Source organism: Malus domestica, chromosome 13 (genome assembly GCF_042453785.1).
Source record: "Malus domestica chromosome 13, GDT2T_hap1".
NCBI lineage: Eukaryota > Viridiplantae > Streptophyta > Magnoliopsida > Rosales > Rosaceae > Malus > Malus domestica.
Genome location: NC_091673.1, coordinates 16,481,324 through 16,500,120, shown reverse-complemented (window position 1 = coordinate 16,500,120; position 18,797 = coordinate 16,481,324). Strand labels below are relative to the sequence as shown.

Here is an 18,797-nt window from a genome sequence, read left to right as displayed (position 1 = left end):
ACGAGGCACTTGTTACTATGAATTGCATGAAACTTATGCCAAGAATTTACTTAGCACGATTGTGATTAGCAACCTTTACTACTCTTGAATATAAGTTCATAACGATTAGGTGAAACTCCTTTATATCCTAGCATTAGATTCATGCATGAAAATTAAGCGTGCACTCTCAACCTACACACACAAATCAGTTTTAATTCATATAGATAAGCAAATTGAATTCACAACTTATGAAACACAATTGAAAGTAATCAAATTATATAGCAAGCATAAACATGGTTTCGAATCCCCCCCTAGCCAAGGGGGTTTAGTTCCTCATACGCACAAAGCAAAGATAAATAAATTTAGACATTGAAATCCAAAGAAAGAGAACACCTAAATGCGCCAACTTGGATAGCAGGTGCATCCACGAACTTCTCCTTCATCATTGCTGCGGCACAAAGCTTGGGGACAGGTTTTGGGGTTATGAATGGTGTGGAATGGATGGGGGATGGTATGGTGGTGTTTATGATAGATGGGTGGTGCGGTAAGGGGTGGTTTTGGTTAGGAATTATGGAAGAGTGGTGGTGGTGGCTGCGGCAGAGAGCAAGGATGAATTTCTGGCGTGAATGATGTATACGAGAGGTGGTGATTCGGCCAAGGGATGAATGAGAGTATATATAGGCACATAAAACCCTAGGGAAATCAGGTTAGGACTTGGACTTAGCAGAAAATAAGGATTAGGGCCAAAGAAATTAGAATCCAAAGAAGAAAAGGGCTAAGGGTGCGGCTGATATGATAAGGCTTCTAGAAAGCCTTGCAAGGCAAGGAAAAAGGGTTCTAGAACGACTTAGGTGCGGCAATGATAGGGAAGTGCTCTAGAACCTTCCTTTGTGTCCAAAAATGCTTAGGAAACCTTCAATGTTGCTGAAACTTAAGGCCATTTAGGTTTAGGAAAAATCAACCCAAAATAGGAAACTTTAGGCTTAACTTTCCTACTTCAAGGAGGAAACCTTATTTGAGTAGGAATCCTTATTCTTCAAGGAATCCATCTTTGACTAGGACTCCTCCGTTGATTAGGAATCCTTCTTCAATTAGGACTTCTTCGTTCTCGTCCATTCCTTTCATTCCAAGCATGTGATATCCATTCCAAGCTCAATTTTGCTCCAAAAGGCTCCAAAATGAACTACTTTGCATACTTTGCCCTTAAAACCTGAAAACACATTAAAATAGTTTAAAAGACTAATTTAACTAAGAAAACACAACGTAAATGCACAAGAACAAGCTCACTAAGTCGCATAAATATGCTCCTATCAGGTGACTAGCAATTTATCGCACAGCTATCATGAGAGCATAGCATTGAGCATAATTATATTACACCCAGTCTTGTCGTACAGACCTTTACAGTGGTTCCGACTCGTGTGCAGTGTAGTGTATATAGGTCACTTGCGGTGACTCCTGCTAGATTGACTAATGAGTTATGAATTCAGCCGTACAGAGCTCTGCAGGGGTTCCAGCTAATATGTTATTTTCCATGAATTTATTTTCACCTTAGTTACTTATTCTGTTTTATATTTTGGCATGGCATACTTATGAATATGGATATGTGAAGCATGATTTGAATATATATATATATATATATATATATATATTCTATTTCTGGGAAAATTATACATGTTTTACGGTGAGGGGTTAGAGCATTTGATAAATGAAATGGTTTTGAAAAGCTTTATTTTTGCCCACTCACACTTTCTGTTTTGCGCCTCTCCAGGTTTTAGATAAGCTTGTTTGTTGGTGGCTCACGAGGATTAATTGGAGGTTCTGACAGATTATCACAAATGTAGGGCATCTTTGGGTGTCGTTTAATCAGTACTTGTCTTCTGGACTGAACTTAGGCTACCTACGCTCTGATTGTGTATTCACACATATTCTAGTACTTGTCTTTACTAGTACTCTTATGAGTTGGTTTTCATTTATTCGTACTCTCTATTATGATTATTGCTTTTGCACTATGCACATGGCTACGTTACCCTTACATGACGGCCAACATGCCTCAATCTCGGTTGGGGTGTGTCACTTGCCCTCCAAGAAATTAATATTTTAATGAACAGTGCAAGGCCATATTTCTTACCATCTCCAACCGAGGGCCAAATGGCCATAGGGCTTGTTTTAGCCTTGTGACAAAAAACCGTCTCCAATCGAGACCCAAATGGTCATAGGGGCAAAAATAATTTATTATTTAAATTTAAAAACTACAGCAACTTAAATTTATAGGAAAAATTGAGATTTTTTTAATATTTTTTTTTTAAATTTTGGTCGAAAAAAATTCAAATTCAAATCCAACAACTAGCTGACGTTAGTATGACGTTGGATTTAAATTTTTCTTGGCTATAAATATGGTAGATATTGGGCTATAATTCACACACCTTTGAATTCAATCTCTTTTAATTCAATTTCTTTCAATTCATGTTTACAATGAGTTCCAACTTTGGATCCTCTTCAAATTCCAACTGGGGGTCCTCATCCAATTTCGAATTGGAAGAAAAATGGGCGCAGATGAGACGAGAATATGAGAAGTCTGATGAAGAAGATGAAGCATGGCATAACACACAATATGTGGCAGCCATGGATGTGGCCATGGTGTGTCAGCCAATTGAGGAACAACCTCAATGGGGTGGCTCTGTTGCTGGTCGCTTTTACAAACCAATAGAGCGATAACGCATAACAATCTAATGAACAACTACTTCAACCCCAACTCGATGTACACAGAAGATGATTTCAGACGTCGCTTCCAGATGAGGCGTCATGTCTTCGAGCGTTTACTTCATAATGTCCAGCAGGTCAATCCATACTTTCAACAGAAGCTGGATAGAACAAGCTGCCCTAGTTTCTCACCTCATCAGAAGGTTACTATTGCACTACAAATGATGGCCTATGGCTCTCGAGCTGATTTGATGGATGAAACCCATTGTATATCTAAGTCTACATGCCTTAATATTCTTGCTGAATTCTGTAACACAATTGTTCAGCTTTACATAGCGGAGTACCTCCGTGAGCCAAATCAAGAAGATCTAAATCGGCTCATTCGCAAAGCTGAAGACCATGGTTTCAAGGCATGATAGGGTCATTAGATTGCATGCATTGGAATTGGAAGAACTGTCCCACCGGATGACAATGAGGCTTTAGCGGAAGGTCGAGAAAGCCAACTATTGTGTTAGAGGCGATTGCCTCATATGACACATGGATCTGACATGCTTTCTTTGGAGTCCTTAGATCCCAAAATGACATTATAGTTCTTGAGCGTTCACCCCTCTTCAATAACATGTCGGAAGGTAAATCACCTCAACTTGACTACTACATCAACGATCGTCAGTACAATATGGGGTATTACTTGGCAGATGACATCTACCCAAAGTGGGTGACACTTGTCCAAGCAATTCCAAACTGTAAAAATAATGCTGAAAAATGTTTTACCTTACATCAAGAGGCATACCAAAAAGATATTGAGAGAGCTTTCGATATTCTACAGGCATGGTGGAAGATCATCAAGGAACTAACAAGAAGGTGGAGTCGAGAAAATTTAGATTCCATCATAATGTCTTGCATCATATTACACAACATGATTGTGGAGGATGAGCGAGATGAGAATATTGATGGAGAGTCTGATGACGACGAAGATGATCCAAATAGGTCAAGAAGGGCTCGTGCAAAAATATATGATGGGCCTAATTTGCCTTTCAATCCAAGAACTGGTAGTATCTCTTTAAATGAGTACATGAAGCGCTATAAGATGATACGTTTCCGTCCCACAAACAAGTACCTACAAGAGGATCTTGTTGCATATCTTTGAGCCAAAAGAAGCATGGAGTAGGCATTTAAGTTTTATGTTGGTAAATGTTTTTTTTTATTTTTATGTTGTATAATTTTTATGTTGTTTAATATTATTTAATCTTGTTTCATATTGTTTAATGTTGTTTCATGTTACTTAATTTAATTTAATGTTGTTTAATGGCTTAGGAAGTTATAGGGAAAAAATAGAATTAAAAATAAATAAAAATTTTGTAAATAAATAAATAAATAAAAAATGAATAACGGCTTATGGCTTGGCCCGAGGCCGGATGGCTGGCTCATTTGAGCCAGCCTGTTAGCCCTTTGGCCCTTTTTTGTTCAGTGAGACCCACAAGCCCTTTAACTTAATCCTCGATTGGAGACGATTTTCAGGCTACTTTCGGCCATCTAGACCCTTCAGTTGAAGATGGTCTTAGAATTTAGGAAAAGAACCCTCCCCTAACAAGGGAGAGCGACTTGACTGGTAGTGGGACCAAACAAGCTGGCATCCTATCTCCACTTAAATTTCGACAAGTGGCAGACCAGTTTGACCCTTTACTTTCTCTTCCATTTCTCTTCTCCGTTTTCTCTTCCAGTCCAAATCTCGACGGCATTCCGTCCATTCTCGACAGACTAGTTGGTCAAAAACAGGATTAAGCTTCTCAAGAACCTAACAAATCTGACCATGAGTCCCTAACTAAGGTTACTTCGTGACAGGACGTTTGAGGTATGTAACCCAGAACGAAAAAAATGTTGAACAACTGTGCTTATAGTCGGCCACTAAGTAAGGTTACAATTGTTAGGTGACATGATGTTCATTTAGTAGAATTATCACTTTTTTTTTTTTCAATTTTGGTTAATGTTAATGGCATTTCTGTTTTGACTTATCACACGGCTCAACCTGAATATTTCACGAATTTCAGAGTGAAATTCATTTCTTCTTCAATTTTTTGAACTAGAGATAGGAGGCAAGTTTATATTAAGGGAAAAAAAGGATGAAAATGGGTAAAGGGAGGAATGAGGGAGAAATTAAGAGAATGTATGAAACAAAAACTTAAGGTTAAACAACTTAATGGTTTTACGTTTTGTTTGTGTACCGTTGACTATTGAACGCCCTAATCTTTGAAAGAAATGAGTGATGAGTTGATTATTGTTTTTCACTTTCATTCTGCTTGTGAATTGATGAGATTGACTACAAAATGTTATATCATGCAACACGCGTCGTCAAACTTACATAAGGGGTATTTTGATTTAGGTCTTAAATTTGAACTGTTATTGGATTTAGTCTACTGTTTTATTTATCTAATTTAATTAAACTTTTGGATTTATGCATCTTTATTCATATTTTTAATTTAAATATTTAAATATGAAGATTTAGCCACTTTCCTAAAAAAATAGTTAATAAAAATTTCTAAGTCATCATATATGATACCTACACCATAATTTGATTAAAAAGAAAACTAATGAAAAGGGCTTGAAAACTTTAAGTTTTAATGATAAGGACAAAATAAAGGGTAAAGTGAATAGTACCAGGATTGACTTTTTAGTGTAAAAATGTGGTTTTTCGTTAAAGGGAACAGTACCAAGAGCTTTTCGTTAAAGTTCCCCCATGAAAATAGTCCAAAGACATTTAATCTTCATACATTTACAAAAATCATACTAGTCTATGTATATGTGTGTGTGTGTATTTCCTACATTTTTGCTCCTTTAAGGTGCACAAGGTACATCGTAAAGTTATGACATGCAGAAACACAAAATACATTTCACAGAACTCTTCTAGTTTTGAATCATTTCAAGGAGAGAGAATATACAGTAGACTTATTATTTAACCAAGACAAAACTACAAACTGACATCGTCCATAAAAACTTCAAACTGATTTTAGATCAGTATAAATTAATTTTGGGTAAATTGCACTGTACTACGTCAGGTTTGAGGTCTATTGCAACCTTATACTACACCTTCAAAACATTTCACTTTCATACCTCAAGTACTATTTTATTTCAATATAATACATCCGTTAGATTTTCCATCCATTGTTCCGTTAAAAGTTGATGTGGCAGCCACATTTATGTCACGTGGCTACCACATTTGTGTCACATGGCAAACAAAATAATTTATATGCATTTAAAAATAATTAACTAAATAAAAGTAAAAAAATAAAAAAAATCCCAGAAACGCATCCCTTCCCCTTCCTTGCAACCCCCCCTCACCCCTCTCCTCCACTTTCTTCACCTCCCCCAACCGATCCCTTCCCCTTCCCTGCAACCCAAACCCACCCCCCCATCCCACCTCCCCCGCAACCCCCCACCCCACCCCACCTAGATTACCTAGATTTGTTCTAAACAAATTACCCAGCTTTCCCATCAATTTTCCCTCATTTTCTCGACAACCAAACAATAAATAACTCCAAAAATTCAATGGATTCCAACCCCAATTTTCCAGAATTTGAACCCAAGAACAAAAATGCAGAAAATTCAAAATTTTAAGGAAGTTTAAAACTTAAAAAATCTGGACCCAATGCCATACAACTCCCAGTCAATTACCCTACCCTCCCTCTCTCCACCTTCTCCTGCACATCGAACTCCATCTTATCCTCCACGATGGTGGGGCCTCGCCCGCTCTTGGCGCAACGGCCACAACGACGGCTGAAGCGAGGGCAGCAGCAAAGATGTTGAGCTTGTCCTGGAGGTAGTCGACGAGGATACAGGCCTCCTCAAGGGTGAGGCTGGAGATGTCGGTGTCGAGTTTCTTGATCTTTTCTGGGGCTTCGACGGCGGTGAGGGGGCTAATATGGGTGGTGCGGTGGGTGAGGGTAGGGGTTTGGGGGTTGAAGAGGAATTGGATAATGGGTTTAGTGGAGTGGGAGGGAAATGAGGAGGCGGCAGGTGTGGTGGGGAGGTGAAGAGGAAGGAGTGGGAAAGAGAAGGGAGGGGAGGTGAAGAGAGTGGAGGAGAAGTGGGTCAGGAAAGATGGGTTTTAGGGTTTTTTTTTAACTTTTCTTTAATTAATTATTTTTAAATTCATAAAAAAAAATTAAAAAATGCCACGTGGCATAAATGTGGCAGCCACGTCAGCTCTTAATAGAACAATGGATAAAAAATGTAACGGATGTATTATATTGAAATAAAATAGTACTTGAGGTATGAAAATGAAATGTTTTGAAGATGTTGTATGAGGTTGTAATAGACTTCAAACCTGAGTGGTACAGTGTAATTTACCCATTAATTTTTGCAAGATTAGTTTCACAATTCATGCACTTTTGCAAAATCAATTTCAAAATTTTATGCAATATCAGTTTCATAATTCATGCACTTCTGCAAGTTCAGTTTCAAAATTCCAACACTTGTGTAAGATAAATTTCAATTTTTTTTGCACTTTGTGTGATCAATTTCAAAATTTCAGCACTTCTGCTAGATCAATGTCAAAGTTCCAGCACTTCTACAAGATCAGTTTCACAATTCCAGTATTTATGCAAGATCAGTTTCAAAACTTTCAGCAGTTATGCAAGATCAGTTTCAAATTCATGTGTTTTTCTAAGATCATTTTCAAAATTCATGCATCCAAATCAATCAAACCTTAAAAATCAAACACTTTAAAAAATACTAAAATTAAAAAAAAATCTAAAATCTCAATCATTCTAAAAAAACTCATAAATCTAGTGAACAATAAGAAGAAGAAGAAAAGAAGGGAGAAAGAAGCATAAAGAAGAAATAGGAGAGGCAAAGACGAAGAAGAAGGATGAGGTAAGAGAGAAAGGTAGGAAGAAGGAAGAGATAAAGAAACAAAGTGAAAATGACAAAGGAGGAGGAGTGAGAGAAAGAGAGACACATGTATGAAGGAGAAGGAAGGGAGAAAAAAAAAGGAAGAAGAAAAAATAGAGAGAAAGAAACAGTACAAATAAGAATATAGAGACTTATTTTTCAATAATAGAAAGGTAAACTTGTAAATGTAAAGACAATTAAAAAAAATCATGACGTCACCAGCTATTATGTGGTTTGGCTGAACTTTCCCTCCCTATATTGTAAAAATATCGATGTACCAAAAAAAAAGTTTTGTCACTTAGTACTATAGTCTAGTGATATTCCTCTTCATTTGTAAGTAGGCCTGACAATTTCTGACACAACCCGTTAACCCGACACAAAACGACACAAAATTAACAGGTTATCGGGTCGACACGATAAAGAATTGGGTCGTTATCGGGTAACCCGATAAGCACCTGTTAAGATAATGAGTTGGTCCAGATATACACGTGGGTAACACGATATATAATAAGCAAAATGTTAATTTAATCATTTTATACCCCCAAAAATACTATAATAATTATATATATATATATATATATATATTAAACTAAATTTAAAAAATTTGGAAAAGAAGGTAATATATTTTAATATGGTATAGTACTATTATTTGTTTTTTCACAATTATTTCGGTAAACTTCTCTTTTATTTAGCATATCCTTGCATTTTTTATATTTTTATGTAGACTATTAGTGTATTGGTGCTTTTTTATTAGGCTTTTATTTTGGAGTGTAGATGTAGTACTTAACGGCAAATGTGTTTTTATGTTTTGAAGTAATATTTAAATGGTAATGTGGTATGCGCAAATTTAAGAAAAAAAATGTTTTTATTAACGGGTCATAACGAGTTAGGTCATTTTACCTGTTAGGTAAAGTGACCTGACCTGTTAAGGACCCGTTAATATAACGGTTGCGACACGACAAGACATGTAACAGCTCGTCCCTAAAAATTATGATTTTTATAATTTTAGAAAGTGAATTTATGAAAATGCCCTTTAAGACAAAGTGTTGACTTTTGTTAACTGTTGTGTCACATCACGTAAGGTTATTTTCTTGGCGTATCCTCGTAGTACTTATGCTCTGACCTCATGTGTGAAATGAGTTCATTCCTGCTCACAGCGCACTCTGGTTTTTAGGTACTTTTAGGCTTAAATTTATTCACATCTTCCACATCACTATACTTTATGACTTCGTCACCTTCTAGGTATCGGCCAGCACATCTCGATTCAGAGTCCTAGTGGACATTATGGGTTGGGGTGTGTCACGACAAGTTAAGATAACAGGTGTTACACAAAAACGACACAAAACACCGCAAACACGACCCGTTTGCCAGGCCTACTTGTACGTGAGAGGTCTTAGGTTTGATTCTCACCAAAGGCGAATTTAAACAACATTATTGCTAGCCCATTATGAGGCTAAGTTCATCCCCTCCCCTTAGCGTAATTGTTCCTAAATAATCCATTAAATAAGAGATGTCATTTACCACAATTTAATGAAAATAAACTGATGTGGATAATCAATGAATGGACATAACCCAACATAGTGAATAAAACATAATGAATTACAAAATTCGACTTATCTTAAATTTACTCTTCTTTTCCTAGTTTGAGTGGTAAACGCACAAAACAAAAAAAAATATAAGTTTCATATGCAAAATTTTATTTAAAACAACAAATTTCTTTTGACTAAAAAAAATAATAAATTTCGTTGTTAAATATTTATAAGATATCATCCTTGTGTTTTTAATTTAAAAAAAAAATTCTAGTTGACATGTTCTGTTACTTAGAAGGCTTAAGTTTGTTTGAATAACAAGTTATCATCAATTAATTCATGCACTGCTCATTTGAAAGATAAGAACTTCATTGTTTGATTGTATTTTTATTTGTACGTACTCCTATATTCCGTAGTAATTTTTATTTATCATTTTACAATTGTTCGAGTGGACCTTAATCCTGTTGTGGATATAAATACATAAACTTGCCTTTCAACAGGGGAAATAAGTCGACGACGTATGCATAACCAATATGAGGATGAATTATTGTGGTAGGAAGGGGCAGCACTGGGAGAATGACTTAACTGCAAGTTTGCAACTGAAATTAATACCATTACGTAGTATCCAAACCATATGCTTTTAGTGTAACCATAATAATTCATTAGGGATATGAATTATGATGGTGACACTACGTAATACCACAACTTAACCATAATAATTCATAAGGGATATGAGTGCGTGTATAATCCATGCCAAAAGTGATATTCACGTTGTATGTAAGTTTTCTCTCTAACCATAAGCTCTTAGTGCTTATTTGGTATTTAAGTGAAATTTTTTCTTAGAAAGAGGTAAATTAAAATGTCCAATACTAAGCATAGATTTAGCACAGAGTTGTATGATAGAATAAACTGCTGATTTGGTTTGTAGATTATTACTCGGTTAGAAATTAAGTCCATAAATTATATTTTCAAAAGAAAAGGTCATTGACAGATTGAGCCAAATCCTCATTTTGGTCCATGGAGTTACAAAACGGAAGGATTACAATGATGCGTAACAGTGCAAGTTAGGAACTACATTGATCAATTTTGAAACTCAGAGACCAAAATGAGAAACTGGGTGGGTCATTTGACTGATAACAAGGGACAAAACGATTAAGGATAGTTCATTAGAGTTGATATATCAACCAAAAGAACGCATAGAGGTGCTATCCCATAATCCATTCCATACATAGGCTAGTCCTAGATGCATCCCATTGAAAGTATCATTGTAGAACATTTGCAGTGCTTTAGCAGTTGATCGGTAGTTAATTAGTAGTGTTGTTATAGTACATTTATAACAATTAATTTAAAAGTTTTTTATGTCTTTAAATGTCCTTATCGATCCAAACATAATACAATCTTTGATTCCTTTGTTTCTTTTATGAAAAAAGGATCAGCTCGAAGCTTTGTCACGGAAATCTATTGTTAGAGGTCGATATGACTCACATAGGCTTTTCAATCTCTTTTAGCTACCATTGTGTGATTCACTATCATTAGAAATCGATCCAAGAACATACCTTCTAAAATATAGGCTTGGAATTCGTCCTCAACCACTGGGCCACCTTGTGATGATTGACAATCTTTGATTCCTTGTTATATCAAGTCTATACCTTGTTTATATATACAATTATTACCGATGTAATTTAGTGTATTGCTAATTAAGCACCAGTGTGTGCGCTTTATTACAAATGAAGGAAGTTGAGATTCCATCATAAAGTTAATTGGCAATATTGTGACGCCCAACTTACTTATAAACTCTTGCAATGTTTCTCCTTTCACCAATGTGGAACCCTTTAACGTTCACATGGAGCTAAAAATAATCCCAAAAATCTTGGAGGTGACACGTGGACTTTTAGCCAAGAAAGACAAGATTCCCTTATTAAATGATCAGGGCATCCCATGTGCAGTTCAACATCGTAGGACATGCAGGCAACGAACTACGAATGCTGAATGCTCCCTGCTCGTGGCAAGAAAAAGTTAAGTGCATTGAAGATAAGATTAATTACTAAATCCTATTTTTAATGCATTCCCAATTGAAAACAAACTTTTTTAAGTAAGTAATCCCAATCACATTTATTTTGGGATATCTTCACAATTATTCCAAGATATTATTTACGCACTATCTTGAAAATATTCTCACCAAATTCTACCCTAAAGGTCGGCCATACTCCCTATAAATACATCATTCCCCAACCAAAAACAGGAGAGAGCCTTTCTATACATAGAAAACCCTAAACACTCACTCTTTTTACAGAGACTAACTTAAGCATCAGAGATCAATTTAATCTTTCATTAATCATTTCTTGTGGACCATTATTATCATTAACAAACTCACTCAGAGATGTGGTTGGCCTTTGCCTTCGATTGATTTATGGCTAATTTGAAGATTTGATCATTTGCCTATATAATGTTATATTAAGATTTGACCATTAAACAATGTTCTGGCATTAAGATTTGATCATTTGCCTAAACCTAGTAAGAAAGTATAATTTAGACTACTTATTCTTAGTATTTAATTTTGTAGTGATTTCATTTTACATTGCTATTCGTCGTTTGCCAGGACGGAGCTAGGATTCTTTTATCAGGTGGGCTAACTTTTTTATTTATTTATATTGCATAAGTTAAATTCCATAAGGAGACTCCAATAAATGATCGAACAAGATATTATTGTTGTACAATTAATAAGAAAAAGAACTAGAAAGCAATTTAAAAGGAAAAAAAACTAACTGTATATATATATATAACGTTGGACTCAACTGGTTCAATGAAGTGTGTTGTATTATTACTGGCATTGAGCTTTCAATGTGAACATGGGTGGGCTAACGGTGATTAAATTAATTTAGTTTTTTTTAAAACCAAAAAGTTACATGAGGTAAAATGGATTAGACAATCTTTAACCCTTAGCCTCAAACCTAAAATTTTTAGTTCAGAAAATTTAGGTTTTAATCCAGAAATGGCTTTTCTGCTCAAACTCTTCTAGCCTAAAATTTTAGCCCCAGATTATTAAAGAATGAATTTAGGCTATTATTTATTTTTAAATTAACTTTAAGAAAAAAATAATGTAGACTATCCTAAATTAATTTTATGAACATTTAAACCTAAAAATATTTAAATTCCGATAAATATTGAAAATATCACTAAATCAATACATGAAACTTAATACAAACGACAATTAATAAACCACATAAACTAAATACAATCGATAATTCATAAACTACATAAACATAATAATGATATTCACCATCTTTACTTGGTGGTGGACTTGGGATATAGTCTTGAGATGAACCATCATCTTGAAATATACTCCTTGTGGCATACCTTCGCAAAATTTCCTTTTGCTTATAACGTAAGAACTTCTTCATCTCTGGGGTGTATTTGTTGAGGTCATTCATCATGAAATTACTTTCGAACCTTTCTTGCTCCCTATCCCCTTCGTGCGTAATGGCCAAATGCATTCGAGCCGTTTCTTCCTCCCAAGAGCTATGTCTTTCAGTCAATCTTGCAAATCTGGTAGCAATATGTGCACTAATCGGATCTTGGAACTTCCCATTTCTCTTTGCCTCAGTAGCCACAAAAAGTGACATGCTTAAGGCTAATCCTAGCTTCTGCATTGGTCACTTCATCATCATAAGTGTATGCTTTAGGATCAATATCAAAGTTTCTGGGAGGACCATCATCAGCTCGAGCTCTCTTCTTCTCAAGCGTCAAAGTATCCATCAGCTTATCATTGATTCGAATGACGGGTTCAACCATGAGATCAGTAATAGGCCTCAGCCTCGGTATCTACCCCTAATTTTTCCATTCCACATAGAGGCTTTTAGTGCACCCACATAGCCTCATGGGTCTTTTAAGCATGGATGCAGAGGGATTCTATTGCTTCAGAGGAGTTGAGTAGAATCTTTATTTTTATGCCGGCACACTGTCTTAGGATAGTTGCTTCAGATGAGCTAAGTAGAATTTCCATGTAACTTCATCATTTAATGAAATGAAAATGTCTTCTTTTCTTTACTTTAGCTTGTACTCAACTATCATGAGAATATTAATTGTCTTTAGATCTCTCAAATCATTTAAACCTCTTCAACATAGCAATCCCTAACATCCCATAAGGTTGGATGATAATTCTTCAGAAATTTAGCATTGACTGGATGTTTTTATAAGTTTCCCTCTAAATCGGCCAAATAATAACCCCTCTATCTAGTGCTTGATGAATAATGAAAGGACCTTCCTAAGTCGGACTTCATTTCCCGAAGCCTCTTACTTGGGCTCCCAAGGGCAAGACCGCTTTCCATACTAAGCCTCTTTCCTCAAAAGTCTTCAATTTTACCCTTTTGTTGTATGCTCAGGTAACAACTTTCTTTCATTCTTGAATTTTATTTAGAGCTTCGATTCAGGCTATATCAAGGTCCTCAATTCCTTAACATATAGCCTGGATATACTTTTCACTGTGTAGGCCATATTGATTTTGAATTATGACCGAACTTACATTGATTTCCATGGGAATCACAACATCTTGCTCAAAAGTCAGAGCGTAAGGTGTAGTCCCAGTTCCTGCCCTTTTGGAAGTTCTACAGGCCCACAATGTATCTCCCAACTTCTCGTGCCACTTCTTTGAACTATCTGCCACCATTCTTTTGATAATGTTAACCAAGATCTTATTGCTGGTTTCTGCCTGACCATTTGACTAGGGGTGGTAAGGACTAGACCGAATCATCTTTATCTTGAACTTACTTGCGAACGCTTTTACCTCTTTTGAAATAAAAGATGGCTCGCGGTCTGTGACAATTGTCTCGATCATTCCAAATCTGTGTAAGATCTTAGTTTCAATGAATTTTTTAACAGTAGCTGAGGTTATGGTTTTTACTGCTAAAGCTTCTACCCACTTGGTAAAGTAATTCGTTGCCACAATTATGAATGTGTGTCCCTTGCTAGAAGCTGGATGAACTTGCCTGATGAAGTTCATTGCCCATCCTATGAAGAGCTAAGGTTTAACTATGGGGTTCAAGAGCACTAAGGGTACATGTTGGAGTGGTCCATGTCTCTGGCATTCTTCACATCCTCGGGCATAAGCTTTGCAATCTTTCTCCATCTTGGGCCAAAAATAGCCATATCTTCTTACTAGCCACCTCATCTTGGTTCCGGCTTGGTATGCTCCACAGATCCCCTTATGGACTTCGGCCATGACTCTCATAGATTCCTATTGGCTTAAACATTTAAGCAATAACCCATCCAGAGTCTTTCTTAGCATATTCTTTTCCCACAACACATATCTAGTGGCTTGTTAATTGTTCTTTTTGCTTATGGGAAAAAAGGGATCTTCCAAGTATTGAATGATGAGTGACCTCCAATCCTCTATCTTAGGCTCTTCAGTCATTATATCCAAGTTGAATCCTCTATCAAAGATAGAAGTGAGATTTATCTTTTGCACTTCTACTTCTATCTCGAACCCTCTTTCTTGGATCTATAATCCAGCAGCCAATTGAGCCATTTCATTGGTTATTTTATTTGATTCCTTGGGGATATGGCTGACTGAAATTTCATCACCCCAATATCTCAATAATTGCATGGTCGCCAAGTAATAACCAGCCATAGTAATGTGTCTGTATTTGTATTCTCCATTTAGCTGGTTGATTACCAATTCTGAGTCACCAAATACTTCGACCTCAGTTGCCCCTAACTCCATCAGAATTTCTAAGCCAATTATCAGTGCTTCATATTTTGCCCGATTGTTGGTAATCTCTTGATAATCTAATAGGAATGAATAACAATGGTGGAAGCCTTTGGGATCGATGATGACAATCCCAGCTCCCGTAATATTCTGAGTGCAAGATCCATCAAAATATAGTCTACAATGAGTGATCCAGATGCTAGTTATTCTTTTTACTTCTTGCTGGACCCATTCTTCCTTGCCCAAACAGGCTCTATTTGGCGGGATCCATACACTTGCTGCTTCCAGAGTCCCTAAAATGTTAACCATTTCCTCTTGAGACTCTTGGTTCTCGGCTAAGAAGTCTGCAATTGCCTACCCATTGACTACCCTTTGAGGCACATACTGAAAATTGAATTCAGACAGTGCCATAATCCACTTCCCAATTCTTCTTGTCAACATTGGTTTTGACAGCATATATTTAATCACGTCGATCTTGGCAATGATATGGATGTGGCAAGGCAATATGTAATGCCTTAACTTACAAGCAGTAAAGTCTTAACTTACAAGCAGTAAAGTACACAACCAAACATAGTTTCTCCACAGAGGTATATCTTGTCTCTACCTCAGTAAGGATTCTACTAAGGTAGTATATAGCTTGTTCCTTTCCTCCTTCATTGTTTTGGGCTAGTAGGCTCCCAATTGAACTCTCCAAGGTATAGATATAAAGCTTCAACGGCTTCCCCCTCTGAGGTGGCATAAGCACTAGTGGTGAGGCTAAGTAAGCTTTTATAATGTCGAAAGTCTCTTGGTGTGACGGGCCCCATTCAAAGTCTTCCTTGTCTTTTCACCTAAGTAAAAGGGTTAGTGGTTGAATCTTGCCCGCTAAATTTGCGATGAACCTCCTCAAGAAGTTGATTTTTCCTAGTAGCTTTTGTAGTTGCACCTTATTGGTAGGAGGAGGTGTCTCCATGATTGCTCGAGCTTTGTTCTTGTCGACCTCCATTTCTTTTTGGTGAATAAGGAATCCCAAAAAGTTGTCTGATCTTACCCCAAAAGCACACTTCTTTGGATTCATTTTTAACTTGTAGATCCTCATTCTTATTAAGGCTTGTCTGAGGTCGATTATATGTTGCTTTTCAATTTTGGACTTCACCACAATGTCATCAATATTTACTTTCATGCTATGGCCAATTAGGTCATGAAAAATGGCGTTCATTGCTCTTTGATAAGTTACACCAGCATTTTTTAGTCCAAATGGCTTTACCAAATATTCATATGCCCCAACATGACTTGGACACCTAAAAGCTGTTATATGTATATCTTATTTAACCATTTTTATTTGATTGTATCCCGTATTCCTATCCATGAAAGACAGAACTTTGTGCTTAACAACTGCGTCTATGGATAGGTCGGCTATGGGCATAGGGTATTCATCTTTAGGTATGGCTCCATTAATGTTTCTATAGTCAACACAACATCTAATTGCCTTAGTTAAAGCTTTCAAAACAAGTATAATGTTGGCCAACCACTAAAGATATTTGGAAGGCCTAATAAATCCAGTCTTTACCAACTTTTCGATCTCTTCCTTGACCTTTTCTTCAATTTCTTTGGACATCCTCTGTGGTGCTTGTTTGACAGGTTTAAACCCCATCTTAATAGGCATTCTATGTTCTACCAAGGTTGGATCTAAACCTGGCATCTCAGTGTAATGCCAAGCAAAACAATCTTTGAATTCATGTAGAAGGTTGACAATCCTTGCCCAATCCTCAATTTCTAACAAACCACTGATCTGTATTGGTCTTGGATCCTCCTTAGTTCCCAACTTAATGGTCTCCAAGGGGTCTTATACTTCTGGAGCTAGTTTGTCTGGTTCCGTACATAAAAACTCAACCAATTCTGGATTCTCGGGCAAATCCTCTTGTCCATCTAAGTCATATATACATTCAGCCATTTGGATGACTGTTTCTAACTCTTCCCCAAAAGACTATACTTCTCTGTTCTGGCTACTTGAAGCCTATCTGCTCCACTGTTCTTTTTCCATAGCTAAGTTCTCCCTTTCTTGTCTTTTCTCGCTCCCATACACCAACAGTCTTTTTATTAAAGACCTGATTACAACCACTTGGTCCTTCCTTTTCTGTTCTAACATTAATGGTGTTGGGGGTTTGGGATGATATAGGGCCGATCCCATTCTTCCCTTGTAAGGGATAACCCTTGTTCTAGAAGTTTTTGAGCCGTCACCTTAGTTGGGTGGCCGTTCTTATCAACTCATAAACACTGAAGAATCCCAATACAAGGATCATAGAAGTTGGCTTTTGCGATGTTGGTTGTGGGTAAGAATGGCCGTGACTCGACCTTCACCATTTCCTAAAACCCAAGTTCTATTTCTCTTTTTTCATGGTAGACTGCCACTTGTTGATGTAAAGTAGATGGAACAGAGAGACTCTAGTGAATCCAATCTCTGCCTAGTAAAGCTCTATAAGTGGAAGTATAGTCTACAACAAAAAAAGGCCATCATGATTTGATTTGAACCCAAATCGACCTCTAATGGCAGTATTCCATGAGTTTGGGTGATGGCTCCTAAGAAACTAGAAACTGTAAGATCCGTAGGAATAAGATCTTCCTCACTTCTGCACATTCTCTTCATCTGCTTGTAGGGCAACACATTGACCGCGACCTCTCCATCGATCAAGACCCTTTTGAAATGTACCCCTTCTAGGTGAGCAATTACGTATATGGGTTTGAGATGATTGGCTATGGTCAAACTCGGGCGAACAAAAACCATTTTGTCCGAGTATATTCTTTCAGGCTTCCTTCCTGGTTACTCGAGCACGCCTGTCTGACTGTACTCTCCTTGTCTAGCTTCTTCGACACTAACATGCGTCATCATTGGTTATGCTGCCAGGTAATCACCTTCCATCATGGAAGGTTGATCATGCTTGGCCTGAAACATGGCTGATAAAACATATGTCATGTTTACGTGGAAGTTGCTGGGTCCAGGTAGATTTTTCCCCTTGCCCTCAATGTTGTTCATAAATTCCTACAACTAAGCATGTGCCTCATCGGGCAACATTAGCTCAAGTAATCCTTCTTCCTGGGTTATGCCAAAGTTCGGCAGTTGTTCTGGAACTTTGCATATAATTTCTATCAACAATGGTGCGGGTAACCTTTTTTCGGGTGAAATAGTTCCGAAGCAGATCGGTTTTAGGCTCTATCTTGGGGTAGACATCATCATAATATCCTCTTAAGCTCTCATCAAGATTCTCTATTTCCCGGGATAGGGATTTGGCGGCACATGGTCTCTTTCCCTTTCATTTTTGTTGTTTGCCTTCTTTAGCTCATTCTTACTCCTCCAATGAGGTTGATTTCTTCTTTCATGAGGAACATTTTTTAGCTTTACATTCTTCGAGGTTTCCGAAGTAGTGGGAACCTTCAGCAAGTTCACGTGGGCCTTATGCTACCTTTGTACCCTCATAATCATGGAGGCTCCCATCATTTCAGATTATGTACCATCTCTGTCCAACTCGGGCAAGATTCTTCTTTGTGACCGCATTCACGGTCATTCCTTTCATTCTGACATCTCCACCAGTATAAGCGGGCTGGGATGGCCTCGCATCCACCCATCTTGGTATATTGGCCTCCTTATCCTCCACTTCTTCTGAAGCTTCATAGTTCCTGAACACTTCTGACAAGTTTTTAGGCTGAGAGTCTCCTCCCAACCTCTGGAAGACATTCCTAGAGGTTTCCTCCTCAACTGCCCGCATGATTCTTATGTGGTTCTCACGTTTTTCTTCTTTTCTCCTTTTAATCAGTTCCTGATCAATGACAGCTCCAACTACTGGTACCTCTAGTTCGCATTCACCTTGACACTTGCTACATAGCACCACTCCTTTGATTATGGCAGCCTTGGGTTTCTCAGGCAGCTTGATAGCTCATTCAATTGGTCTATCAACTGGTTTCCTTTCCGCCTTAACCTCCTACGTGGCATTTTCCTTTTCTTTTCTCTGCCCATGTTAGAT

At 37.2% G+C, this 18,797-nt stretch overlaps 4 protein-coding genes across 4 annotated transcripts; 2 read left to right on the top strand and 2 right to left on the bottom strand.

Moving 5' to 3' along the window:
- The first annotated feature begins 2,645 nt into the window (after window positions 1-2,645).
- Window positions 2,646-3,095, top strand: LOC139190821 (uncharacterized). Its single transcript, XM_070811309.1, has one exon. It carries the CDS (start codon window positions 2,646-2,648, stop codon window positions 3,093-3,095), a length of 450 nt encoding a protein of 149 aa, XP_070667410.1.
- Window positions 3,096-3,298: 203 nt separating this feature from the next.
- On the top strand, window positions 3,299-3,826 carry LOC139190820 (uncharacterized). The gene has a single exon (XM_070811308.1). The coding sequence runs from the start codon at window positions 3,299-3,301 to the stop codon at window positions 3,824-3,826; it is 528 nt and encodes a 175-aa protein (XP_070667409.1).
- Window positions 3,827-12,695: 8,869 nt separating this feature from the next.
- On the bottom strand, window positions 12,696-14,094 carry LOC103453205 (uncharacterized). Its single transcript, XM_017336848.1, has 3 exons — window positions 13,863-14,094; window positions 13,618-13,751; window positions 12,696-12,917 (listed from the first exon to the last, which is right to left on the bottom strand). Exons 1-3 carry the CDS (start codon window positions 14,092-14,094, stop codon window positions 12,696-12,698), a joined length of 588 nt encoding a protein of 195 aa, XP_017192337.1.
- Window positions 14,095-14,592: 498 nt separating this feature from the next.
- Window positions 14,593-15,108, bottom strand: LOC139190819 (uncharacterized). Its single transcript, XM_070811307.1, has one exon. The coding sequence runs from the start codon at window positions 15,106-15,108 to the stop codon at window positions 14,593-14,595; it is 516 nt and encodes a 171-aa protein (XP_070667408.1).
- Between the last annotated feature and the right edge of the window lie 3,689 nt (window positions 15,109-18,797).